General features: G+C 52.2%; 1 protein-coding gene across 10 annotated transcripts in view; it reads right to left on the bottom strand.

Annotated features, from left to right (window-relative positions):
- The window catches only part of VAC14 (VAC14 component of PIKFYVE complex), a 200,416-nt gene that overhangs the window by 8,981 nt on the left and 163,501 nt on the right, over nucleotides 1–27,934 (bottom strand). For 4 of the 10 annotated variants that reach the window (XM_037878219.2, XM_037878220.2, XM_043525988.1 and 1 more), the window contains 4 exons: nucleotides 23,617–23,791; nucleotides 19,026–19,144; nucleotides 14,520–14,599; nucleotides 2,067–2,217 (listed from right to left, as the gene is read on the bottom strand). In XM_037878219.2, the coding sequence (XP_037734147.1) occupies nucleotides 2,067–2,217; nucleotides 14,520–14,599; nucleotides 19,026–19,144; nucleotides 23,617–23,791 (525 nt within the window). Of the gene's footprint in view, nucleotides 1–2,066; nucleotides 2,218–11,646; nucleotides 11,808–14,519; nucleotides 14,600–17,570; nucleotides 19,145–23,616; nucleotides 23,792–27,934 lie in introns of those variants that run through there. The other 6 variants (XM_043525987.1, XM_037878221.2, XR_005222312.2 and 3 more) reach the window with 5 other exon arrangements.

Genomic DNA, 27,934 nt, shown 5'->3' with positions numbered 1-27,934 from the left:
GAGCCTTGCCCTCCACAGCCAAGAGATGCCTCATCATTGCCAAGAGAAGAGGAGAGCCACATACACTGGGACATTTTATGCCTGGTACCGGTTTATGGTAGCGAAGAATTAACAGCACTGGCTGGAGACCCTGGCATGCCACACCCTCCCTCTCCTAGGAGGCCTTGCCTGACTGGCCACCCTCAGCCCTAGCTGCATTCTGCTCCAGAGATTTCATACCATGATGGACAGATGTCCAGCAAGGATCAGAACCTGGCCATCCTGGGCCAGCCTGAAGAGCGAAGCAGTAAGGCAAGCCCTGATCTCTGGCTCCAAGCTGGAGGGCACCAGCCACTAGGTCACTGGGTCAGCCCCCCCTTGCTGAGCCTTGTGCCCAGCTGGAGAGATACACACTCCGGTTGGAGAGCTCGCTGCCTGCAGCAGGATGCAGAGCTGGCTCGGTATACATTAGATGGGCTTCCCGGGCTGGGCACTGCTAAGGTTCCTGGCCCAGTCTGCACAGCTGATGTCTAGGTCCCTGCCCCCTAAGCAGCATCCCAGCCAGTCCGTAGAGTTAAAGCCAGAAGGGGCCATTATAATCATGTAGCCCGAGCTCCTGCGTAACCAGAATCAGGTGCACCGAGGGGCTGTGGTGCCCAGCGGCGTAGGGGCCAAGAGCAGCAGATACATCCCGGGCAGGTGACTGTTGGCGAGACAGCAAAGAGGCAGAGCAGGCAAAGGCGATCAATGGCTCTCAAAGGCCAGAGTAGCCCAGGCCTAGCTGCCCATCGGACTCGCAGGGCTGCTGGCGAGGTGTGTGCACTGCAGTGGCCGGCTAGTTCAGCTGCAGGCGGGAAAAGGACCGAAGCAGCTCTCAGCGTAGGAGGCTGAGTGCGAGACGCGCTGGCTCCCCACGACGCCCGGTGCTGGCGCACACCAGGCAAGCCTGGGGCAGGCAGCCCCAGGGTAGGCTCCTAGGGGCTGGTCCTAACAAGCTGGGGCAGCTGACGGGAGATCCGCCAGTCTCCATTCAGTGTAAATCTTCTCCAGGGCTCTGCTTGTTTCCATGGAGACCCTGCAAGTGAAATTTTCCATCCCGGATGCCAAATGCCTGTGGATGAGGCACAGCCCTCCACGGGTTACCAAATATAGACAAAAGCTGAGCGAGTGCTCCACAGCGCAGGGCAAGGAGCGCGCAGGAGGAAGCCTCAGGCCTGACACCCAGCTCCGCGGGCAGGTGCCTCAGAGCAAGGCCCTGCTGCTGCTCGCACAGGGAAGGGGTCCGGCCTGGCCTGCCAAACGGCTCATAGGCCTTAATGCTCCAGAGCCCCGCACGTATATGCTCTGCAGGCTGCTCTGCAGCCCTCGACTGCTGCAGAAGGCAGAGGTGCCCTGGCACCTCAGTGATGTTACCGGAGGGTGAGAGTCGCAGCCACTGCTCTGCTATGAACCCCTGCCCCTGCCCGTGTCTCTCTCCAACTACCACTGCAGAGGTGGCAGCTCGAGCCCATGAGGTCCCAGCATGCATTGCTCCATCTTGATGCAAGCAGCCAAGTCTCAGGCCCTTCGATCCCGACAGGTCATGGCTTTGTATTAAAGATAAGGGCAGCCACGCTAAATACAATTAGCTGTGTCCCGTGCATAGGTCACCACCCCACAACGGAGCACAGTTCAGACCCCGCCCCCCCTCGATGTCACTATTCTTCCTCATCAGGACTGCCCTTCGACCTCCCCGCACCCTACACCAGGCTGCGAGAGCCCAAGCCCATGCTGCATCACTGAAGGAGTGGAGGCGACTCAGCACCTGCAGGACTGGGCCTTCATAAGGGACGTTGCCAAGCGAGGCGCATATCGTATTGGGAGCTCTAGGGTTAGGACCAACATGGGCTGTGCCCGTTTCCTGAGGATACCGCATACATGACTGGCAGGAACGCAAGAGGACAGCATGTGCTCCCAGTGCCTCTAGTGCTTCAGGCACTCTAGGTCAGGGCAGTCTCTGCAGGGGGCTGGAGTCCCAGCCTCCCTGTGAGGGTATCAGGGCCGCATTGAAAGGGGAAGGAGTTACTCCCCCAGCTGGTGTCACTCACGTGGTCTGCAGGAGCTCGGGGTTGGGCACACACTGCAGACGGTGGGAGAGGAGCTGGAAGGCACTGCTCTGAGGCAGAAGCATCAGCAGCCCGTAGAGAGCCTTGATCAGGTAGGGGTTGTTCTTCACATCCAGCAGCTGCAGGCGCAGATCTGTGGCCAGAATAGACAGGCAATCAATGGAGGTGAAAACAATCAGTCCATCTGGCAGCCAGATCCCCCCACCAAACCCTCTGCATGGGTTCAGAGAGAGATCCGGGTCATTCTTTACAAACCACCACAAACTTCTCCCAGCTGGCCCAGGAAAGCACCTCCTGGGTGCCATGCACTCATCTGCTTTCGGAGGGCCTGGCAAGCACAACCCCGCAAGGTCCCATTATTCTCTACCCCAAAGACTGCTTTCATGTACCATTGCTTCCAACACCCAGGGGTGATGGGCGGGAGTCCCCTTCCAACACCTCTAATGCCATGGCAACTTCGGTCAGAGGCTTTGTGCGCTACCCACCCTCCCCCACTGCTAAGCATCTGTGCTTCCAGAAGAGTACACCTGATCTGAGTCAGGAAGACATGCTCCTTTCTAGGTCACTGGGCTGGCACAATGGCACCCCTCTAATCCACTGCTTTTGTCCCTGTCCTGTAGGCCTGCCACCTTCCCCAGCTCCTGCTGCAGTGTCTCTGCATGGATGTGATGGCATTTCTCAGGCACAGCCTGAATTTGGATTCCTGCACCAACTGCAGAACGAGTCCTGCCACAGCCCTGCCAATGAACCCAGGCCAAAGATGGGGGTCTGCAGCTCACAGACCCCTCTCCTTTTTGCTTTGGGAAGCAAAATCTACCAGAGTCAGTTGATTGGATGGTTTCCCTTTGCCATTTCCTTTCTAGGCCACCCCTGGCTGCACATCCCTTCACCACCTTGCGAACAGGTTGCTCACAAAATATCCAGTTTAAGATGTAGTTCTACATTGCAAAGCAGCTCTTTTCTATTCCACAGATTTACTCCTTGCTGTATTCAGTCAGAATCATAGAATATCAGGGATGGAAGGTACCTCAGGAGGTCATCTAGTCCAATCCCCTGCTCAAAGCAGCACCAACCCCAACTAAATCATCCCAGCCAGGCCTTTGTCAAGCCGGGCCTTAAAAACCTCTAAGGATGGAGATTCCACCACCTCCCTAGGTAACCCATTCCCGTGCTTCACCACCCTCCTAGTGAATAGTGTTTCCTAATATCCAACCTAGACCTTCCCCACTGCAACTTGAGACCATTGCTTCTTGTTCTGTCATCTGCCACCACTGAGAACAGCCGAGCACCTTCCTCTTTGGAACTCCCCTTCAGGTAGTTGAAGGCTGCTATCAAATCCTCCCTCACTCTTCTCTTCTGCAGACTAAATAACCCCAGTTCCCTCAGCCTCTCCTCATAAGTCATGTGCTCCAGCCCCCTAATCATTTTAATTGCTCTCCACTGAACTCTCTAATTTGTTCACATCACTTCTGTAGTGGAGGGACCAAAACTGAATGCAATACTCCAGGTGTGGCCTCACCTGAAAGGAAGCATGCCGAGGAGAAAACTGGAGGCAGCGAAAGAGGCAGAAAAAACCCAAGAGGCTGCCCACAGGAGAGCTATGGAGGCAAGGGAAAAAGAACTGGAGGAAAAGGAAAAAGAGAGGAAGCATGCACTGGAGACGGAGAAGGCAAAGGCTCAGCAGAATATACCAACAAACCCTAGCAATCCTTCTCCAGGTACAGCTTCACATCCCAGGAAGTTCCCCACCTACAAGGCAGGCGATGATACCGAGGCCTTCTTAGAAAACTTCGAAAGGGCCTGCCTTGGGTACAGCATCTCTACAGACCAATACATGGTAGAGCTGAGGCTGCAGCTCAGTGGACCCTTAGCTGAGGTGGCGGCTGAAATGCCTAAGGAATGCATGAACCAGTATGAACTGTTTAAAACCCAGGCGAGAATCAGAATAGGGCTAACACCCGAGCATTTCCGTTGGTGGTTCAGAGCCCTAAGGTGGAAACCAGACGTGTTATTTACCCGACATGCCTACCGCATTGTGAAACATTGGGATTCCTGGATATCAGAAGCAAGTGTTAAATCTCCAGAAGAGTTGCCCTTCCTAATGCAAATGGAGCAGCTCTTAGAGGGTATTCCTGAGGAAATAGAAAGATACATCCTAGATGGGAAGCCCAAAACTGTAATCGAGGCGGGGGAGATTGGAGCCAAATGGGTGGAGGTGGCAGAAAAGAAAAAAACTAGTAGCAGTTGGGGCGAATATCAGAAGGGGCAAAACGGAACAAAACAGGTGGAGGGAGGAGAGAGGAACAATCCTGGTCGCAGTTGGAGCGGATACCAGAAGGGACAACCTCAGACCACACCCTACTACCGGGGGCAGCCCAAGGCCCCAACTACACCCCCAAGGAACAGTCCAGACACCTTATCGTCCCGCCACACCATTCTCCAGCAACCCACCTTGCCCCAGTGACCCGTCAGCTGGACGATGTTTTAAATGTAATGAGCCAGGGCATGTAAAGGCCAACTGCCCCAAGAACCCCAACAGATTACAGTTCATTGCACCGGAATCCACACCGGAGGTCCTCAGGCCCAGATGCCTCTCAGATACCCTCAGAGCGGAGGGAAACTGTGAGTGTGGGCAGGAAGAAGGGCACCGCGTGGAGGGACACCGGAGCACAAGTGAGGGCTATCCATGCTTCCTTAGTGGACCCCAATTTAATCGACCCAGAGATCCAAGTTATGATTCAACCCTTCAAGTCAAACTCTTTTGACTTGCCTACAGCCAAGTTGCTGGTCCAGTATAAGGGCTGGTCAGGAACGTGGACTTTTGCAGTCTATGATGATTATCCCATCCCCATGCTGTTGGGGGAAGACTTGGCCAATCATGTGAAGTGGGCCAAGGGGGTGGGAATGGTCACCCGCAGCCAGGCTAAACAAGCCGTGAGGCCTAGCTCTGTTCCAGAAACTTCTACCAGGACCCGGTCAGAGGTGATGGAACCGGACCCCATGCCAACGTCAGCAACAGCAGTAGTGGATCCAGTCCCAAAGACCTAGACAGAGCCAGTCCCAGAACCAGAACTGGCGGAACAACCAGCACCAGACCCATTGCCAGCACTGAATCCAGTGCTTGCAACCCCAACACCAGAGGGCCCCACCGAACCGGCACCAGCAGATAACCCTACACAAGAGGCTCAGCTGGAGCCTGAACCCCAACATAGTGCACCAGCGGAGAGCGGTTCACAGTCAATGGAAACAGCCCCATCCCCTACATCGCTTCCAGAGGGACCAAGCCTAGGTCCACAATCCAATGAGGAACTGATGTCTCCAGCATCAAGGGAACAGTTCCAGACCAAACAGGAAGCAGATGAAAGCCTCCAGAGAGCTTGGACAGCGGCATGGAGCAACCCACCACCTCTCAGCTCTTCTAATCGATCCAGGTTCGTTGTAGAAAGAGGACTTTTATACAAAGAAACTCTTTCTGATGGACACCAGGAAGACTGGCATCCTCAGAGACAGTTGGTAGTTCCAACTAGGTACTGGGTAAAGCTCTTGAGCTTAGCCCACGATCACCCTAGTGGCCATGCTGGGGTGAACAGGACCAAAGACCGTTTGGGGGGGGTCATTCCACTGGGAGGGAATGGGCAAGGATGTTTCTACCTATGTTCAGTCTTGTGAGGTATGCCAAAGAGTGGGAAAACCCCAAGACCAGGTCAAAGCCCCTCTCCAGCCACTCCCCACCATTGAGGTCCCATTTCAGCGAGTAGCTGTGGATATTCTGGGTCCTTTTCCGAAAAAGACACCCAGAGGAAAGCAGTACATACGAACTTTCATGGATTTTGCCATCCGATGGCCGGAAGCAGGAGCACAGGTGACAGGAAGGTAAGCTTGCAGCCATGTATGAGGCCCCAGACTAAGGGCTTGTCTATCCTTCAGATATGCTGTGAATTTAAAGGTGCAATAGCTGTTCCAGAATAACTACATGTGTAGAGAAGCTCTACGCACTTAGCTTGACTCTCAGATTCCAGCCCGGATTGCAGCTCCAGCAATGAGGAAAAGCCATCCTTCTTATACACTGGGCACGTCTGATTTGATCCGGAGGCAGCGAGACACCCCAGACATGGTACTGCATGATGCCATTTGCCGTAGCGCTTTTCTGAATAGCATGGCACCATGGATTTCCCAGAGCGGGTGCTGAAGAGGAACAGCACACACACGTGTCGAAATCAAGCAACCCCTGCAGGGATTACAACTGCCACCTCCTGCATTAGAAAAAATTGAGTGCAGAAATCCTGCAGAGGGCTAGGTGGCTTGTGCCATCAACACAGATTCTTTTGGAATGGAAGAAACACCTCCAGGCCTACCCCAAAGCCTCGCCAGCTGTGAACATGGCACAGCCCTTCCTAGTTACTGCACAGCACAAGCTACAAGACACAGACAGAGCAGCAGCGGAGTGAAGAAGAAACCAGCACTTCGATTCTTCAACAACAACAAGAATGTGAGCAGCATTTCTGAGTGCCACGCTGTGCTGCAGCGACTCAAGAGCCAGAGTACCAACCTCTGGGCAGAGTCCTGGGCTGTGGCCCCAGCCCCACTGGCGGGGAGTTCTAGCCTTAGATTTCACCAACCACTTGTCACGTTCATACTCCTCGGGCACTATAGCCGTCTCAACAGGGAGCCACAGACAGCCCCTTGGGCACTCCGATCTGTCCTGCCACCTAGGCAAGCCTGCCTTTGCCATAGATGGCCCCTTACACCAGGATCACAGCAATATTCACGTTACTCCCAGGTCCAAAGGACCAGCCACTTACCCCAGCTCAATTGCACCTTAGATCTCACACAAAGACAACACTGTAGCCAGTCCTATAACAAACTCTCTAAAGATGTACTAACTAAGAAACAGAAAGAAGAGTTATTGACAAGGTTAAAGCAGGCTACCATACACATCAATGAGTTCCAATCTTAAGTTTCAAAATGAAACAGATGCTTCTATACTAAGGAAATGCTACCTGTCCTTTAGGGATGACCCAGACTAAGCACGGGGGATCTTCTGCTTATGCCTGGTAATCCTTGCGCCCCCGGAGTCCAAGCAGCATAAAGATACCTTTCCTCCTTGACAGGGGTTTTTATTCCCTTCCCCCTTTCTGCTCAGAGCTGCAAACTCAACTGATGAGTCATGCAAGCGAATTCCTCCCATCTTCACGGGGCTGGGGAAAGCAAACAACAGAGTCTTTTGCCCTCTTTAAGGTTCCGCACTAGTCCCCCTGGTGTCGCTGGGCAGGAGCTAACACCTTCTGCTGGAGACCAGCACGCCACACTCGTTAGTGGCTCTCCCCCGTCTGGTGAGCTACAGTCACAGACGCTTACAATGCACACGCATTACCCTGCAGTATGGGATACGGATGCTGGAAGTGAGATTAACGCAGGCAGCACTTTACAATCATTCCATAAACACTAAAACATACTTAGAATTCCAGCACCTATTTCAACAACACTAACACACAAGCGAGCCAGACCGGTCACAGCTCTGTATTTGTCATTGTTCAGTTGAGACATGGGGACCTGGGCATGAGCCAGCACCTGCCCTGCCAGCATCACAATGAGCACCACCCATGTCCAATGCTGATTGGTTTTCCTGCCGCTAACCTTTTTCTGACCTACAGATCTAGCTACAGGCAGGAAGAGAGTTGGATCTGAAGAGCAATCCTTACTCATGAGCGTGAATGCGAGTTGGAGACCTGCTGCCCACTGTATTTCTTGCACGTCTCTCCCTGCAGTATATCTATGCTAGTCTTAGTCCTGGCTCCCCTGCTGAACTGGCCAAATCACTGCCCTTCCAGGCCCCTGCTTCCCCATTGGTAAAATGATGAGGACACAGACCCACCTTTGTAAAGTGCTTTGAGACCTCTGCATGGGAAGCCCTTCCAATCATCTCTCCCCACCCACCTACTCTGTTAATGAGCCTCCCTCCCGAAAGGGGTCAGAGCTATGGCACTAATGTTTCTGTGTCTGCCTCATGGAAATGGACTCTCCCTGCCCAGCCCTGCCAGCTCCCCGCCGTGCTCATGTGCAGGGTCTCAGAGCTCTTGGAAAACTGCTCTTGGAGAGAGACCCACGGGAGGGAGGGCTGGAGAGTCCCTCCCCTCCCAGCCCAGGGCCAGGCATTTCCCACCTGATGTTAGCTGGTTCCCCAGCAGTACATCTGAGCTGACATCTCGGGGCAGGCAGCCACCTGGTGACCCCAGAGCTCAGGCAACATCAGCAAGGCTCACTGTAGCGGGAGGGCTTACAGAAGTGCATGTATTTTCCACCTTTAATTTAACCCATTCCCATCTCAATTACTCTGCCCAGTTACCAGAGAACCAACCAAGACCACCTCTTCCCCGTCCTCATTCTATGCCAGCCCTGCAGTCCTGGGCTTGTAGCATTACAGGAATTTCCATGGTAACAGGCTGGGATGCTGCAAGATTTCAGAACAAAGACCGTGAGAGACAGGGATAAAGGAGGAGATGGACCCAGGGGCCCCGGCAGGAGATCATCTTGAAGGCTACCCAACACTGGGACAGGTATGTTGGCAATAAGAAGAAAGCCAAGGAAAGTGTGGGCCCCTTACTGAATGAGGGAGGCAACCTAGTGACAGAGGATGTGGAAAAAGCTAATGTACTCAATGCTTTTTTTGCCTCTCTCTTCACGAACAAAGTCAGCTCCCAGACTACTGCACTGGGCAGCACAGCATGGGGAGGAGGTGACCAGCCCTCTGTGGAGAAAGAAGTGGTTCGGGACTATTTAGAAAAACTGGATGTGCACAAGTCCATGGGGCCGGATGCGTTGCATCCGAGAGTGCTAAAGGAATTGGTGGATGTGATTGCAGAACCATTGGCCATTATCTTTGAAAACTCATGGCGATCGGGGGAAGTCCCGGAAGACTGGAAAAAGGCTAATGTAGTGTCCATCTTTAAAAAAGGGAAGAAGGAGGATCCTGGGGACTACAGACCGGTCAGCCTCACCTCAGTCCCCGGAAAAATCATGGAGCATGTCCTCAAGGAATCAATTCTGAAGCACTTAGACGAGAGGAAAGGGATCAGGAACAGTCAGCATGGATTCACCAAGGGCAAGTCATGCCTGACTAATCTAATTGCCTTCTATGATGAGATTACTGGTTCTGTGGATGAAGGGAAAGCAGTGGATGTATTGTTTCTTGACTTTAGCAAAGCTTTTGACATGGTCTCCCACAGTATTCTTGTCAGCAAGTTAAAGAAGTATGGGCTGGATGAATGCACTACAAGGTGGGTAGAAAGTTGGCTAGATTGTTTGGCTCAACGGGTAGTGATCAATGGCTCCATGTCTAGTTGGCAGCCGGTATCTAGCGGAGTGCCCCAAGGGTCAGTCCTGGGGCCGGTTTTGTTCAATATCTTCATTAATGATCTGGAGGATGGTGTGGACTGCACCCTCAGCAAGTCTGCAGATGACACTAAACTGGGAGGAGTGGTAGATACGCTGGAGGGTAGGGATAGGATACAGAGGGACCTAGACAAATTGGAGGATTGGGCCAAAAGAAATCTGATGAGGTTCAACAAGGACAAGTGCAGAGTCCTGCACTTAGGACGGAAGAATCAATGCACTGCTACAGACTAGGGATCAAATGGCTAGACAGCAGTTCTGCAGAGAAGGACCTAGGGGTGACAGTGAACGAGAAGCTGGATATGAGTCAACAGTGTGCCATTGTTGCCAAGAAGGCCAATGGCATTTTGGGGTGTATAAGAAGGGGCATTACCAGCAGATCGAGGGACGCGATCGTTCCCCTCTATTCGACACTGGTGAGGCCTCATCTGGAGTAGTGTGTCCAGTTTTGGGCCCCACACTACAAGAAGGATGTGGAGAAATTGAAGAGAGTCCAGAGAAGGGCAACAAAAATGATTAGGGGTCTGGAACACATGACTTATGAGGAGAGGCTGAGTGAACTGGGATTGTTTAGTTTACGGAAGAGAAGAATGAGTGGGGATTTGATAGCTGCTTTTAACTACCTGAAAGGTGGATCCAAAGAGGATGGATCTGGACTATTCTCAGTGATAGCAGATGACAGGACAAGGAGTAATGGTCTCAAGTTGCAGTGGGCGAGATTTAGGTTGGATATTAGGAAAAACTTTTTCACTAGGAGGGTGGTGAAACACTGGAATGCGTTACCTAGGGAGGTGGTGGAATCTCCTTCCTTAGAAGTTTTTAAGGTCAGGCTTGACAAAGCCCTGGCTGGGATGATTTAGTTGGGATTGGTCCTGCTCTGGGCAGGGGGTTGGACTAGATGGCCTCCAGAGGTCCCTTCCAACTCTGTTATTCTATGATAGGTATTCCCAGATTAGGGAGTGCTAGGTAGTTTAGGGTTTTAGCGTGGACGGGGGAGGCGAAGCTGCACAGAAATCTGTATTTCACTTCCTGGGCCCGTGGCTGGGTGGAACAATGGCGTACGTGTGGTCTGCTGAACTCCCAGGGGCCTGAAGGGAGGCGTATTCAGCTGTGACGCCCAACCCTGGCTGTTCAATGGAGCTGGTAAAGAGCATCCATGTCCCAAGAACACCAAACTCTGCTGTGGAGAGCCAGCAACTTCGCCTCATTTGCACCCTCTCATCATGCAGCACCACGAGCCAGCAGTCGCACTAGGGATGTGAAATGGAGCTTAAAGTTTGACTCCATTCGCTGCTCAAGGAGAGAAGTGGGCAGGAGAACAAGCTCAAAGCAATCACTACCCACAGAACAGGGCACCCAACCCGGTGCCAGCTGTGATGAGGTGGCCGGGGGGACCTCAGCCCAGCTCATTTTAAGGCACTCTCCTGGTGCACGACAGCTCCGTGCAATGAATCTGCACGCACTGCTTGAGAGAGAAGCAGATGCACTGTGCTACCAACCCTTGTAAGATGCAGCCCGAGATGCTAGGGACTGGGTCAAGCTAGGCCCTTTGGGACAGGTTTCCTTCTCTCCCATCTCACACCACAAGCATAGCTACATCAGGCAGTCCTGCCTCTCGGCTCTGAGCACCTAAGGAAAGTGCCTGTCACAAGTCACATGTTCCTCACTCCGCGGATCCTGCTGACCTGTGCCACTGATCTAGGCGGAACTGGACCAATGGCACAGGCAGCTGAAATCAGAGGGCCACTCATGCTGCGGCTTGAGCGATGGAGCGGAGCAGTGGGTACGAGTCAGCCGGGGGAAGCGTTCCAAGCGAGTGCGCCAAAAGCAGGGAAGGCCCATGGCTGGGGGCTCCCACTCACCCCGGACGGATGAGCATGCCCTGGTCAAGTTGCCGTCTGCAGTTGCTGTGTGAAGTGTCACAAGATTTAACATGGTCAAGAGCCTGTCTCCTACATGGCACTGGGATCATGTGATAGCAGCACCCAGAATCGGGACAGGGATCCTCCAAACCGACAGCCACTGCTGCTTGAGACACATGAACACCAGGACATGGAGAGGGCACCGACAGCTCAACTCCTGTGCCCCACAGGGCGTCGGTAACTGCAGCTTGGCACAGGCCCCTTGCCCATCACCCAATTCACTGTCCCGTCCCCCCCCCCAAACTTACCACCACTGAAGTTTGCCACACAGGCTCTCTGGTCCCTTTACGCTGCCTGCCACCCTTCCTGAGCAGCTGCTGCTGGGTGTGTCAGGAGCGTGGTCACCGCTCCAGCATTGCAGTGTTGCCAATTCAGGGGGTATCCAAGGTTCCACTCGGAGTCCCAGCTCCTGGAGTCGTGATTATGCAAGACTCAGTTTTCAATTAAAAGAAAAGTTTCTAGCCTCATGGTTGCAGAGAAAAGCTTGACCATGAGTCTCACGTGCACCTGACCAGCTCGGACCACAAAAGGAAGGACCAAGCGCAAATTACCTGCTTTTACATGTCATGATTTTATGCCAATCTCCTGATCTTTGGGGGCCTGACTCCAGATCTGTGTATGTTGGGGGTTGGCGATACCATATGTGCACATGCTCTGGGACATTGTCATCATCTCTGGAGCAGGGCTGGACTAAAGCCCATCATGCCACCGCTACAGCCCCACCCCTCACTCAGCAGCAGCTGCATGGGGTCTCCTTACCGACTACTGGAGCTGCAGAAGCTGCTGGGCATCCTTCCCATTAGGAGCAGTACCGAGCACCCCCCCCACACTCACCTGAGCAGCCAAGTGTATCTGATGAGGGGGGACAAGGGCAGGTCTGCTGCACTCTTCTCCTGCCATATCTGGAGTCCTCTTCTGGGGTGGGGTTAGTGGGACTGCTCTCAGAGCAGTAGGCCTTGGAGTTGGCACCCCACTGAGAAGTATAGGACAGTTCATCCTTCTCTGAGCAATTCTTTCAGGCTCTCTGCAGACACAGGCAGACGTTGCTGCATTGGTTACACTCAGGTCACATTTTCAAGCTTTTCTTCCCACTCATGAGGGCTAGAAACTGTCTTGGTTTTTAAATGAAAGCGGAGATTCTAGTGTACCCACATGACTCCAGCAGCTGAGGTCCCAAGCAGGAATGTGTAATACTGTGCCTTGGTCCAGCTTGAATTTCAGATAGGTACTCTGCGAAGCTGAGCCCTCGCTCTGCATCCACTGTGACAGCTGTTTTCTACAGTGAGTAACTTTGTCCATCACTTCAGGGGCTTCCCATCCTAGTGAGGCTGTTACATGTTGCGCCTTGCAGCCACATCCCCTTGTGCTGAGATCACAACACAACTTGGAAGTTAAGCAGTGTCAGGTTGGTCCAAGGGCTGCAGAAAGCAGCTGGAGTAACTCAGCAGCTTTCTGCTCTCTGGGTCTCTTAGACAGAAGGGGCAAAAGAAATCTGCTGGCTGAGCCAGTCCATCTGAGTGGAAAAGACAGTTACCTGTTTCCGTAACTGGTGTTCTTTGGGATGCGTTGCTCATGTCCATTCCATGACCTCCTTCCCCAGTGTCTGAGTTTCTGGCAACAATGAACTGGGGGGGGGGGGGGGGGGAGGGAAGGGAAGGGAAGAGAGCTGGCAGTGCCCCTTATTCCATGGCATTCGTGTGCTGCTCCAGAGGGCACCAGAGCTGGTCCCCTACGGATACCACTGAGGGAAAAACTTCCAGCACCGGTGCATGTGGCGAGCGCACACACCTACAATGGAATGGACATAAGCAACACATCTCGAAGAACACCAGCTATTTGCTTTCCTCTGATCACACTCGGTCCCATTGATCAGGATGACTACACAATTCCTAGAGTCGTATCTTTTCTTTATTCTATTAATGCTCGTTTCCTCGACAACACTTGTCAATCAGAGTCTGCATGTGGATTTTAGAGCCCTTTAAAATATCGCTCAAACCAGAAATTTTGGTCTCTGAGCAAAACTTCTCCTAGGAGCAGGCGGACAGCAAGGGACACGCATAACTTACATTCTGTGGAAGCTGCTAAAGGTAGGGCTCGAACCCACAGTACACAGGCACAGCTGAGGTTCAATGACCGCAGCATGTCTTCTTGAGCCACACAGTTCTCATGACAATATACTACCTGGAAATCCTTTGGCTCTGAACCGAGCCCTAGGCTTGCTGTACATGAACATTTCATTGTCTTTGGCTCAAGCTACTAACATGCCAACCTGGAGTCCATTAACTTAACCCTGAATACCTTCAATATAAATCTGCCATCCTCCCCCAAGGAGCAGTGGGGGCCATGCACTCGCCAAACTCAATCCTGTGTGGCTGAGATCAGTTTGGAGATAATCAGAGTCATAGTCTGAGCCCCAGGTGTGCACAAAACACAAAAACCAGGTGATTTTAGTAACATGATTTTTGGGGGGGGGGGGGGGGGGGGGGGTGGATCCCAGGAACCCCTTGCTTAGATGACACCAAATTTGGACCATTAACCTTACCCCACGTTCCCACGAGGCACAGCAAATTGAGACTACCTGCATCAGCAAGTGGATTTAGAGCGCTTAGAAGAGACAAACAGAACAGCAGAGCTGCCACTGCACTGTAATGTTCTCAATCTCTCCAGCCGTGTATCTTCGCGCAGAGACAGGGAGCAGCTTTCCCATGCCACTGCCCTGAGCAGCATCACATATACACACACTACGTGCAGAAGCCACACACGTGAATCTAAGAGGCTCCTTTGAAATGGGTTCCCTCTGTTCTTTCCATCTCTTTGTTCAGTGCCAATGCGCTTAGTACTGTTAACCTACATTCGGAGCGCCCGCCCTCTGCGCTGCAGTGATCCAGCGTGTCCCTGATGGACTGTTCTACTGGAGGTCTCACACCGCTCACAGCAAAAAGTCTCATAACTTCTGCTCTATTTATTTGTGTAGAGCTGCCACTTGTGATGAAGGAGCAGGGAGGGGACATGCCCAGGGAGCCTGAGCAAGCAAACACACTACATGCACCGGGCGCTGCTTCCCCCACACATGCTCTGCTACTAGAAAGCAAGTTATGGAAGGGCTCCATATGATCCTTACACGTGAAAATTGGACACTCGATGAGCTGCACCAGCTTGTCTACCTCAGTTAGGAAATCCACTGTGACCTCCAGGTCCCCGCTGGACATGTCTGATAAGGAAATTTCACTGAAAAAGAGGAGCATCCTTGGTCACCGCTGACCACAGTTTAAGTAGCCAGCAGATAAGATGCAGTGCAGATTACCCGCTGCTTCTCTCTTCCATGCAACCAATTACTGCATATCTGCTGGGGTGGCACTGCACATCAGAGTCAGGTTTCCAAAACGACGTGCAGCTGTACCCATCACACATGCATCTGCAGAGGCAGATGGGAAATCACTGCCCAGCAACCAGTGTGTGCATAGAATTACCAGGCTGGGTGCATGGAAGTGCTGATCTGGAAATGTGACCGAGTCTTTTCCAAATAGAGGTGTGTGTGTGTGACACACTCTGTGGCTTATTTGCGTTTCTGCTCTAACAAACCCTCCCTGAGCTCCTACTTCAATGTAACTGCTCCGTTCACCACCTATCCACCCATACCAGCAAGCTGCAAACAGCTGGTTCCTTCAGGAAGCTGCACAACAAATGAGAAATGTATCCTGGGGGAGGGGAAGGTACATGATTAGGCAGTGGCTCAAAGTAGGAGGCTGAAGGAAGCTGCAAGGAGGTGGCCTAGAATTTAAGAGTCTCAGCTCTTTAAACCAAGAGTCTTTCCAAGACCTGAGAGAGTCAGGCTGCCCTTCAAGCCAGCAGTGGGTTTATCAAACGTGGGCCACAGAGGTAGCTGCGAGACGCTCTCCATAAGGAGAGCGAGTGTTACCATTAGCACTGTGACACAGCCTCCCCTTGCAGCCAGCGCAGGGCTCTCGCGGCACCAATTCAAAGCGTTCCCATCTCTTAAGATGAATTCTAGTGCACAGCAGAGGGGATCACGTAGATCGCTCTCAAGCCAGTGCTTAGGGAAATGCACTTGGGGAGTTTCATGTTTTGCTGGCACATGGAAATAATCATTACGCTCAACATAAACAGTGATGTCAACGGAACTACCGGAGAACCACAGAAAACTGGTCTGGGTCCTGCCAGCAGAGCCCTCAGCTGCTGTCTCTGCCCTGGGCTTGCTAAACAAGGAAGCATTTCTGAGGCTCTGGATGAGCCGGCCAAATAAACCAAGGAATCAAGCGCAGAAACACTCAGCTTCACTAACAACAGGGGCCAAGGCGAGCCGAGAATCTCAGAGGAAGGGTGACAGCTGGATCACACTTGTGCTGAAAACTGAAATAAAGCAGCAGACAGAGCATGAGCCCATAGGTCCCACCACTACTGCAGGATCGGCCACGATTAATCCTGGTTCAGATCCAACCGGGACAATGCTTGTTTTCTGTCCGCATGGAGGGAGACACCCCCTCCCCCATGTTATAACACAAATGGACCAACCCCCAAGCTGCCACAGGGTGTTTCTATGGCACAGCCAACGCTCTAAGGACAGACAGGCTGCCCTGGGGACGTGTCGGGGTCTCCACTGCTTGGCGTAAAAACTCTTTAGGGCAGTGACTCTTTATACAACACCTAGCAATAGGTGCTACTGTAATATTAATAGCACATTAGTAGCATTGCAAGCATCAGCACTAGGAACGCAGCGCACGAGCCACAAGCCATCTGTCATAGCAGCAGCTGGGGGGGGAGGGGGGCACATGGCTCCCAGGGTGCATGTGGGATCAGGAGCAGGGGAGAGGAGGGCCAGTGACATCAGCCAGCTGGCACAATGCCATCAGCTGCTCACCGTGTGGGGCTCCTCCAAGCGAAGGGCCTGGGACCGGAGACTCCTGCCTTCGCCCTCGCCCTCCCTAGGTGGCCCCCAGGACTGAGCTTCATACCCCGGCATAGAAAAAGAAACAGTGGGGAATTGCATGGTGGAGCTTTAAGGTCACAAGGGTGACCCCTCTGAGAGCTGCATGAGGCAGCAGCCTCAGCTGCAGAAACGGACCCTACAGAGTGGGTGCATGGAAGTGTAAATGATACAGGAGGAGGGACCCTTCTCTTCCCCAGCCACTGCGCTCCTTGCTGGGGAGATAAAGGTCAGTACTCAGCCCTGAGGCACTTTCCTCTCTGCACCCACAAAAACAGACCAAAAGGGAGAAACTATCCAGCCCCAGTCAAGGAAACGCTTCCAAGGCCTTTACACTCACTCCCTCAGCAAGGGATGCCTCCTGTGTAATGAGGGTCGAGGTGGTGGGGGGCTGACTGGCGCAGCGAGGCTAAGGCAGGCTCCCTACCCTGGCTCTGCACAAGCTCCCCGGAAGCGGCCGCAGGGGCCATCAGGGAAGCTCTGCATGCTGCCCCCTCCCACAGCGCCGGCTTTGCAGCTCCCGTAGGCTGGGAACTGCGGCCAATGGGAGATGCGGGGGCGGCGCCTGCGGGTGCAGACAGTGCACCTCTGCCTAGGAGCTGGACAGGCAGGCCACTGCCAGGAGCGGCGCTGAGCCAGGGCAGGGAGCCTGCCTTAGCCCCACTGCGCCACTGACGGGGAGCTGCCTGAGGTAAGCGAACTCCCTGCCCCAGGTCGGAACCCCCTCACACCGTAATTCCCTCCCAGACCCTGAACCCCTACCCATACCCCAACCCTGAGCCCCCTCCCGTACCCCACACCCCAACCCCCTGCCCCAGGTCGGAACCCTCTCCCGCACCCTAACTCCCTCCCAGAGCCCGCACCCCACACCCCTGCTCCAGCCCTGAGACCCCTCCCGGAGCCCACACCCCAATCCCAGCAGAGCTCCCTCCCACACTCCAAACCCCTTGGTCCCAGACCAGAGTCCTCTCCTGCACCCCAAACCCCTCATCCCTGGCTCCGCCCTAGAGCCCACACCCCCAGCTGGAGCCTCCACCCCCTCCCACACCTGAACCCCCTGCCCAGTGAAAGTGAGTGAGGGCATGGGAGAGCGAGCCCAGAGGGAGGGGGCTAGAGTGAATGGGTGGCGGGGCCTCAGAGAAGGGGTGGGGCAAGGGTGTTCGGTTTTGTGCAATTAGAAAGTTAGCAACCCTATGTTCCCACCCTCTGCAGGGTTTGAGCGCTCACCATTGTGCTCCCAGCTCCTGCTGGCTAGAGGAGCTTGGGCTTGTGCTTTCTGCTGCATTTAGAGCAAGAAGTGAAGTACTGTGTGCTGCCATCCCCTCAGAGCGGGCGCTCACCCCTCGGAATGATCCCAGACCCACAACTCCACTCACTGTCCCATGTAAGCCAGAAAGACGAGGGTCACTGGGAACTGTGGAAGACTGGCTTCCTGTTCACGGTGAGGTTACGGGGGCATCATAGCCGCTGTCCCAGAAGCAACATCTTTGCTGCAGTCTGTCACCAATCAGGTCATTCACTCCACTGTGGAGCAGGAAGAAAAATGCAGTTCATAGCCACATCATACAACTCCCCGCTCAAAACCATTATGGAACAGGGCAAGAATGCTGTTCGCTAGAGCTCCCAGCTCATCTGAAGGGAGGGGAAAATAATGGCAGCCAGAAAAGGTGAAACGGTGGATGACTTCAAAGGAGATGCCAAGTGTATGCACGTGTGAACAACTCTTGTGAGCCGTGTCCTTCACAGCAACCTGTCCTGGCAAACAGAGGCCCCTGGCTGGAAGCATCTAGTCAAATAGCTGACGTTCTCTGCACCCGGCTTACATGGAAATGGTGCTGCTGACCCAACCCTGACTGCCACCTTCTTAGAGGCTGCTCTTAAAGCACATCCTGTTTCCCGGGGAGAGCCATGCAAAGACGGCTGATGGATGAAGGAGAGAGTGGCTGTCGTTGTGATGTGTGCACATCATGCCCAGGAGACTACTTGTCATGACACTGGCCATCTCCAACAGATTCTGAAAGATGCTGGTCCAACTCAGAACTCCAAAGTCCCATGCTAGTCCCCTTGCCACAGGCCCATCTTCCTCTCCAAAGGGGAGGGTCTGGGGTGTTGGTTCACTGCTTTCTCTGTGCTCTGTTGAACAGAGAACTGGTTTCACAAGCAGGCAACAGCAGGAAGACTAAGGAGAAAATTATCTGCTGTCCTAGTCATGAGCACAGAGCAATTTTGAACCAATTCATTGCACTGGCCGCTCTCTCAACTTGCAGATGCCCCTTTATTTGTCTGAAAAGCCCCAGTGGCGGGTACCACACCAGAGGGGAGAGTTTCAGACTTTTTCAGAATTATTTGGGCTTCTTGCAAGAGTGGGTGCAGGCAATGAACTCAGGCCCTTGAGGCAGTTCCCTTACACAATGAAGCATACAATATACCGAGATTCCCTCCTGGCCCAGGGGATAGAAATGGCCTGGTTAGGGACCATCCTTAATCAGCTGTTTAACTCTACCACTGTTTGTTATGAAAACAGAGGCAAGGCTGGCTCCTCAGCTCTGACCTTGTGAGCCAGGGAGAGTCAGCTTGGCAGGTCTGCTGCCCTGTTTAGGCTACGTAACGTTACCACTGCTGCCCTCCTGCTCTTCCCCTGCCCACTCCCTCAGAGACCCCCGGCAGCTCTGAAAAGGATACAACTTCTGGATGAGGTCGTAAGCATGTTTGTAGTTCTGGGTGAGGAAGCAGAGGGACACGGTCGTCACAGGGTTGTGGCACCAGGAGCGGTAGAGACAGCAGAACAGGTTACGACTCTCCTGGGGGAAGAGAAAGCAATCAGGAGTTACACCCATGGGTGGAGGGGTGGCATAGTGTGCAGGGTCTCAGGTTCCAAACACAGAGTGCCTGCAGCCAGAAGGTCACTGCTCAGCAAGGCCAACTCAACCCTACATCCATCCAAATCTGGATTCTGTGGCTCCCCTGGAACAATAGTAAGGGCTAGATTTCCAGACTTCTGAACATACCAATAAACTCCTAAGTTGTGCAATAGTGCATGAAGCTGTGGTATTTATAAATGCAAATGACAATCTCCAGCTCCCTGGCTATTTGCATGTGCAATTACCATAACTGTGCACAGCTGTGGTCAATGCCAGTGAAACTCATGCACAACTGTTCATACATTTTCATGCAAGCATTTGTGGAGCACACTGGAAATCAGGCCTCATACAGCTGTTATAAGAACACAGGGCCTGCTCTGGATGGCTGGCAGACTGTTGTGCATTGTGACACTAGGTTGCTGCCCTCCACACCAGCACTGGCTGCATTTCAATTGTGTTATATGAAAGCTCTTTGGGGTAAGGGGAGCTCTATGACTGTAAAATATCAGTGCAAAAGTTACCCAGTATTATCCAAAATTGTGGTGGAGTGGAAGAAATCCCCCCTGGGCTGGGATCTTCTCTGCCAAGTTTCAAGCCAGGGAGAATTTGTACAGCTAACTAATAAGAAGTTGTGAAGGAAACTGACAGACCCTTAACTCTGGTATCATCATCATGTGGATGCTATTGTGTGAGGAACCGGAGAGCTCTGTGAGGTGGGGACCACAGGCACAGCAAGGGGTAGAAAGGAGGGGCAGACATCTGTTTGGGTGTTTCCCCCTGCAGAAATAGCCAATAGTCCTCCTTAGTAGTTAGTGGTTTGGGAAGGCTGCCTATTGCAGCAGACAAGTTGAGGCATGTCGGCTCCTTCTCTGCTCTGGCCCACAGAGGAGTCGTCTGAACCCCTTGGAGCAGCAGAGCGCATGGCAGAAGCCTGCACCATCTTGACACAGACTGAAAGACATGAAAGGCAGGAGCACAGTGGCTGCTGACAGAGCCTGCTGCGCTCCTGCGTGTGGGCGGCGAGCTGCAAGACGCACCCAAGGACTGGATCTGAAGGCTGTCTACCAACACAGGCCTGATTACAAAGGAGAACTCTGAACTGAGTGCCAGGGAGACAAGACACAGACCTCACCCCAGACTGGCAGCGGGACGGAAAGGGGGATGCCAGCGCTGTATGCAGGATGCCCTCGGAATGGGAAGGGGTGACACCGAGGTCCCCAGAACTGATGCCCCCTGCAGGAGGTGCTGGTTATTTACCTAGCTCTTGGAGGTGCATTCACCTGACCAATGGCAAACAAGAAGGTGGGGGGGGAGGGCTCTGAATGGAGAGCTGCCAGGCTAGAGCTAGCCAGCCCCTTCAGACACCAAGAAAACAGGAGTGCTGAAGAAATCAGGGCAGTCTTGGGAAAACAGATGATGTCTAGAAAAGAATTCAACTGAGGTCAGCTTCCCAGGCAGCCCACCCCCAGGGAGCTACAGGGCAACTGTCTCCTTTCAGAGCAACGTTACGGCTGTGTTAGACGGCTTCCTCCACAAAGGGCAGAGGCTCAGCGCGCTCACAGGCAGGCCTTGCTATTGCTCAGACCCCACCACACAGCAGCGCCCACTCCCACCGCCTCTGGAGCCAAGGCTGAGGCTAGGGGCACTGTCCTGGACACAGGGACCGTGCAGGGTCGAGTCTCCAGCTGGCACTGGGGGAGGCTCTCCACCTTTCAGTCCCCAGAACTGCTTCCGGAGAGATCATCTCTGCACCCTGCCTCACAGGGCCTTCATTTCCCCAGGCAGCAGCAGCTGCTTTGGGACCCAGGGAGCACTGCAAACTTCTCAGGGATGAACAGCTGAAGCAGAGGGCTTTGAGGGGAATGTGATGGGGTGATGCTACCACCATCACCTGTCCCCTTCCTAGCGTGCCTGGTTTGGGAGCTGGGGGGCAGACGTCAGCTGCTAAGGAGTGCCAGCGGCTGTGGAGGACCCATGAGAGAAAGGCTCGTGTGCCATGGGATCAGCTTACACAACAAAGGCTGCTCTCTGCTCAGCAGAGTGCACCAGAAACCCCCTCAGAAGAGGGGGCTGCAAAACTTGGAACTGCCTCCAAGCCCCCCCAGGCACCACTATTGGCGTTTGCCTCCAGTGATTAAAAACATTCACACTCCAGCTTGGCAGAGAGGGCCCTGGCACCAGTTTCCACTGGGGAAACTTTAATACCCAGCCTAGGGAGGGAGGGGGTCCCACAGCCAGGCACTGGTCTGGAGCTTGGGAGATCTAGATTCGATTGAGCTCTGCAATTCTTCCTATGGGACCTCAGCTGGTCTCAGTGCACCTCCATTTCTCCCCACCATTGTCATCTATTTAGATCCTAAGCTCTTTGGGACAGGTACTGTATGTGTCTGCACAGCACCAGCACAACGGGGCCCTGATCTCGTTTCAGGCCTCTAGGCACTACCCGAATACAGAACAAGTTGTGTGCAAGGGGAAACAGATCGAATTCCAAAAGAAAAACCACTCCTCTGCGGAGAGACTGAATACAGAGATTCCAGTCACAGGAGACTGGGGCAGGTCCAAAACTGGACTTCAGTGGAACTTGCAATGTTCAATCTGGATTCACTGCTTCCTTGACATAGTAACCTGCTTTTCTCTTCCGGCGTCACTGATGCAGTGTACAAAAACAGGTACACACTACCCCTAACTGCTCAGTCCCAAACCAAGTGACCATTTTTTCCCTGAGATATCAGCATCTTTCTTGGCAACAGTTTGTCACATTACTGAGGATTATGGCTTCCAATGAGAGAGGAAATGTGTATACGGACCCTACATTAATCAGGTCTCGTCACACACTGCTCTTGGACCCATCTTTCTTTCAAGCAATAACAAAGAACAATGGTTACATTTTGCACAGAGATAGCTTTTCTGTCCTTGGTTGGAAGGGGTTAACAGCCTGTTAGGAACCATTAGGAAAGGGATAGATAAGACGACAGAAAATATCATAATGCCACTATATAAATCTGTAGTACACCCACACCTTGCACACTGAGTGCAGTTCTGGTCCCCATCTCAGAAAAAGATACATTACAACTGGAAATGGTACAGAGCGGGGCAACAAAAATCATTAGGGTATGGAACAGCTTCCACGTGAAGAGAGACTAAGAAGACTGGGACCGTTCACCTTAGAAAACAGACGACTAAGGGGGGATATGATAGAGGTCTATAAAATCATGACTGGTGTGGAGAAAGTAAATAAGAGTTATGTAAAGGGGTAAACACCACAAGAACCAGAGGTCACCCAATGAAATTAATAGGCAGAAGGTTTAATACAAACATAAGGAAGCACTTCTTCACACAACACAGTCAACCTATGGAACTCATTACCAAGAGAGGTTGTGAAGGACCAAAGCATGAATGAGTTCAAAAAAGAACTAGACAAGTTCATGGAGGTTAGGTCCATCAGTGGCTATTAGCTAAGATGGTCATGAATGCAACCCCATGCTCTGGGCGTCCCCAAGCCTCCGACTGCCAGAAGTTGGGAGTGGACAACAGGGGCTAGATCGCTTGATGATTGCCTGTTCTGTTCATTGCCTCTGGGGCATCTGGCATTGGCCACTGTGGGAAGACAGGAAACTGGGCTAAATGGACCATTGGTCTGACCCATTATCGCTGTTCTTATGACCTCAAAGCACCGTACAACTGTTAAGCCTCAACATCTACCACGGAAATCTCAAGTCAAGAGTAAATCAACTGAGTCAGGAGCAGATTAGAGCAGTGCTACTCCAAGTGGTGGTCCACGGACCAGTGCCGGTCCGCGAGCCATCGGCTGCTGGTCTGCGCACACATTGGGAAAAAACGTTGCCGGTCCCCCCCATCAGATAGCTTGAGAAGCACTGGGCTAGAGGACTCCCAAGGCCACACTGTCAATGGTAAAACGAAGAATCGGACCCAAATCCTAACTCTTGTATGACGCTCTCTTCCTCCTTTCAGAGTAACAGCCGTGTTAGTCTGTATTCTCTTCCTCCTTGAATACTAGCCCTGCAACCGTACCTTGTGGGGAACACGAGTGTAAGGTAGACACCAGACAAAATACTGAGCAGCTCCTTACCAGCAAGTTTTAAGATGGGGCTTCTGTTTAGGGCATCAAGAGGCAAGCAAGCGAGACACACAGGAGAAGCGAAGGGGCTCGGAGGTTACGTACTGGCCAGAGAAAAAGGCTCAGTATCTCCTTCCCCTCAGCCAAAGTTAATCTTGCCCCTTAATTCATTCCACGAGAAACCTGTCCGATGCCAGCCTACATCCTGAGGGGACAACTCTGCCCAAAGGTCGCTAGGGGCCCTGGGTACATGACAGCCTCAGTCACGTGCACACACAGAGGGTAAGAGGTGGGGAGAGCCTGTTTAATGAGGAAGTGTTCCTGTTCAACATACCGGGGTCTTCAGGTCCTTCAGCTGGTTTCTCAGCTGGAAGAGCTCGGAGGAAGTCAGCAATATTGTGTTGAGAGTGTGGACCATAGTCGAGGCAAACTTGAGGTCCTCTTCCCGCAGCAGGATGTCTGCCATGGAGTGGAAGATGTTTTCTGCATTGAGAAGCAGACAAAGCTGCCTGTATGTCAAAGAGAGAAACAAAGGGAGAAAGAAGGTTATTTACTCCAGTCTGTGACCACAATAGCAGATCCACACACCACACCCCTCTCGGAAGGTGCCCCTGTGTGGTGTAGAGACATAGGGGATGGAAAAGACCTATTTGGTCACATCCAAGTGCTCCCCAAGGGGCCATTACAGCACTGCCCCCTCCAGTACTGTGTTCAGAACCAGCCCAGTGTTCCAACCAATGGAGTTTCCACCACTCCCTTGGGAGAACAGTCCAAAGTCCTGTAGACAGACCTCACCATGCGGAAAGGTGCTGGGACCCTCAGATACTTGCAGAGACAGTGATGCCCACAATCCTTAGGGGCTGTTTGCCCAAGTTACTCGTATCAAGCACTTCACCCTTCCCCAGACAGTAAGTCAGCCTCTCTAGCGCACTCATTTTTGTTGCCTTTTCCTGACTCTCCTCTGTTTTGGCCATACTCCTGTGGAGCAAAGATGCTCAGAATGGAACACAGTATTCTAGATGTGCAGAACAGCGTTCTCTGCCCTCCCCCTCAAGCAACTCAAATATCACATGGGTTTTCCACTGCTCCCTCTAGATCGCTTTTGGCTTTGTGTGACCTGGAGGGAGCATTTCTTGACAGCTGTTCAAGGTGCCTGCGTGCAGACCTAGGTTAGTGCTCCAACTGAGGACTAGTTCCGCTACCTTGATTCCCATGGAGCAGTGCCTCCCACCCAGCTCCCAGAACACTTCACAGAGGCAGGTAAGAACTGTCTCCATGTTACAGACAGGGAAACTGAGGCACAAACAGGTTGTGAGAGTTCTGCAAGGACACCCAACAAATATGTGGCAGAGTCAAGCGTCAAACCCAGGTCTCCTGACTCCCAGTCCACTTGAACACAGTGATCTGGGGGTTATGATGGACATGCTCCTACAAATACACTTTCTGCCACTATTTCTTTTATAACAGCCCAGCTCTGCACAGTTCTGCTGATACAGGGTGCTTCATAAGCTGTATCACGGGGGCTCAGCTGGTCACAGCCGGAATGTTCTGCTTAGCAAACTGCAGCATTCTCCAGGTTTTTAACATTTTTCACTAAAAACCAAACCCCAGATTTTCCTCAGTGTTTGTTTGGATTTTAGGATTTTCTGTTTGGTCTGCGAAGCCTCCATGTCTCTCTAGCTCGCTGCGGTTCTGGACGGTTTGTTCAAGGACACCTGAAATGCTGCCCAACACTGGCTTTGCTATTCTGTACTAGCAGAAGCCCCGATCCAACAGCCTTCAGTACCTGGAGAAGGACTTGATCCATTCCCTTTTTTTCCCCAAGGACTTGATCCAAACACTGGGCAAAACACAGACTTAAAAACTTAAAATCTCATTTTATTTTCAATGTAGAATAATCCATACAATGCGCTTTCTCCTGGAGCCCACTCCATGCCATGCAGAGACTTTCGGGTTGTGTGTGTGTGGGGGCAAGGGGACGGGACTTCCCCCAGCGTGCATGACATTAAGAATTTCTTGTCCAAGTTCATTAAAATTACAGGGAGACATTTCAGTGCAGAAATGTCCCCAAAGTCTGAGGACCACACTAGCAGAGGTCAGCTAGTTGAGCCAGCAAAGTGATGCTTTCCCCTTGTCTACACTAGCGTTTTTCACCAACATTTCTCACTGGATCATGGGCTCAACTTGACCAGTACAGAAAATACCCTACTGTAGACACAGCCACTAGCAACCTGCTGGCTGGGTTGATTCTTAATAGACCCAATCCTGCCTGGTGCTGGGTTCTCTACCTTGACTTACTTCACTAGATCTGGCTCTCACCAGAATCCTATTCAGGTAAGAGCTCTGGGTGCTAAGTGGGCTTGGGTACCAAGGATACTACTTATCGCCTATTTATATAGCATGCTCCAGGGTAGTGCTGAGTGCTGGAAATGTGTCTCCTTTCTTATCCTTCGGTTGACAGAACCCAAGGACATGGGGAGGGAGGGGAAGGACACAGTCTGAGAGGGCTTCCAAGGCTACCTATAAACAACATCCCCTAGTGCACCACTGGGACTCTTCCAAGCACTCATGCCATAACCGGGCACTGAGCACTTAACAGTGGGGTGCTCTGCGATACAGGGGTTGTCTCGGTTGCATTCATAAAACCCCTTTCTTTCCCCATTAAAGTAGGGGGCAAATTCCTCATGAAGATTTAATCGGATGGAGAAAGATTGACACGTTGTCCAGCTGATTGTATGACAGTGTTCAGCACGCTGGCCATCTCCGTGTTTGCACCCCAGTACCCAGGAAGTGACACTCACCATCAGGTAAACCAAACCAGCAACTGGAACTATCCCCTGGAGGCATCCGATGGACATTTATGAAGGCAAAAGCAGCAGCATGAGCCTTCCTGAAGGGGCTGGGGGTGTCAGCAAGCTGTTTGGCGAATCTTTGCTGTGACTGGCTGGGGGGTCGGCATGCTGATGGAACACTCCCAGCACGCACCGATTAAACATGCCGGACAGGCGCTGCTGCAGGAGCTCGGAGGAAGATCACAGGGCTCGTTCTCCTTCTTGCCAGTGCTGTGCCTGTGCTCTCCGAGGCAGCAGTGGCAGCATATGGTGACTTCTGATAGCACATGCTGGATGCGTGGCTGAAGGCTCTGCCTTAGAGAACAATAAGCATCCTCCGTTGCACATGGCTTCAAGCTGTGATCTCGTTACATCCCATAAACGAAACACGGTCAAACTAGAGCAGTGATTTCATTGGAAAACTCCTGGGCAGTAGGAAGTGGTGCTGGGGACTAAATAGGTGGCAATTCTTCTCTCTAATGTCCCTGGAGAACCAGTGCCCCCGCTTGGTTGTGGTGGGGGGCTGTGTTGCTGGAGCGCTCATCTTGTGAATGAGATTTTAAACCATCTTATGGCACCTTTTGCACGAGCTAAGGATGACAGTCCTAGTGTCTTGGCCAAATATGCTCTGCCTAGATTCCCTTCCTGTAGTTTCGGTTGAACGCCATCCTTCACTTCTTGTCCTAATGTTGTGCAGTCATTCATCCCCTTCTGGAGAGCGGTCCCATTCCACTCCAGGGAGGCTGCACTTCTGTACTGGGCAAAGGGATTTCAGTTCGTGATGCCAGGCAAAAAGTGCTTCAGGATCTCTCCTGGCTGAAAGGCAACCCAGAGATGCAGGATTGCTATCACTGCTTGGTTGGGCTGTCTGCTCCTTCATTAAACCTCCAGCACACCTATGTTGACACAAGTTACTTGATCTAGGGCATGCTTATGTGTTGCTACACTAACGTGACTGTTTCAACTACAATCCTGGCTGTGGTTAGAAGTTCCCTGAATAAAAAACAGCTTATGGTACTGCTGTACTCCTAGCTACAGGATATAACTATGACTTGCTTTGGTCCTTCCTTGTGATACTGCTTATTTTAGGACAATCCATATTAGATTTGATCAGGCCCTTCTGGCCTGAAAAATCCATGAAGATCGTTCATTGTAGAAAGGTCCTACTGAAGTTACACCTCTTGGCAGGTGAAAAGCAGATTTGTTAATACGGTTTTAAAACAAATTCTTTAAGCAGAAGGCTGAGTTACTACTGCCATAGGACCAAGAAAACTGTTGACAAGTCAGACTGAGGACATAGTAAGGCAAGACTTGGGATGAGTACACAATGAAGTCAAAGCAGTACGGCTTCTAGGAGGGTAAACCCTGCCTTTCTAATCTGCTCTGGAATCTCTGAAAGAGTCAGTAAAGCTTTGGATGAAGGAGACCCTGTTGAACATAATTTGCTTGGATTTTTAAAATGCTTTTGACAAGATCCCTCACAAGAGACTATTAAAGACAATAAATATCCAAGGGGCGATGCGGAAGTGCCCCAAGGTGGATCAAAACACACAGGAAACACTGTAATGAACAGCTGCTACTGAGAGTCCAGGGAGGCTAATAACAGGGTACTGCAGGGAGCAGCATTTAATAGATTACTGATCTAGAGGAGTAAGTGGGCAGTAGGTGAGAACATCTCTGATGACAGAGGTATTTACAGCAGGGTTGTGAGAGCTCAGCGCTGGAGGAACCCCGGAAGGGTGGAAGATGGGATAGTGAAGTGTAATTCTTCAAGTTTTGTTTAGCAATTAGGCAGCTGAACCCCCAGACAATTTTACTTTT

The sequence above is a fragment of the Chelonia mydas genome, chromosome 12 (assembly GCF_015237465.2).
Source record: "Chelonia mydas isolate rCheMyd1 chromosome 12, rCheMyd1.pri.v2, whole genome shotgun sequence".
Classification (NCBI taxonomy): Eukaryota; Metazoa; Chordata; order Testudines; family Cheloniidae; genus Chelonia; species Chelonia mydas.
This window is presented reverse-complemented; position numbering and strand designations above follow the sequence as displayed.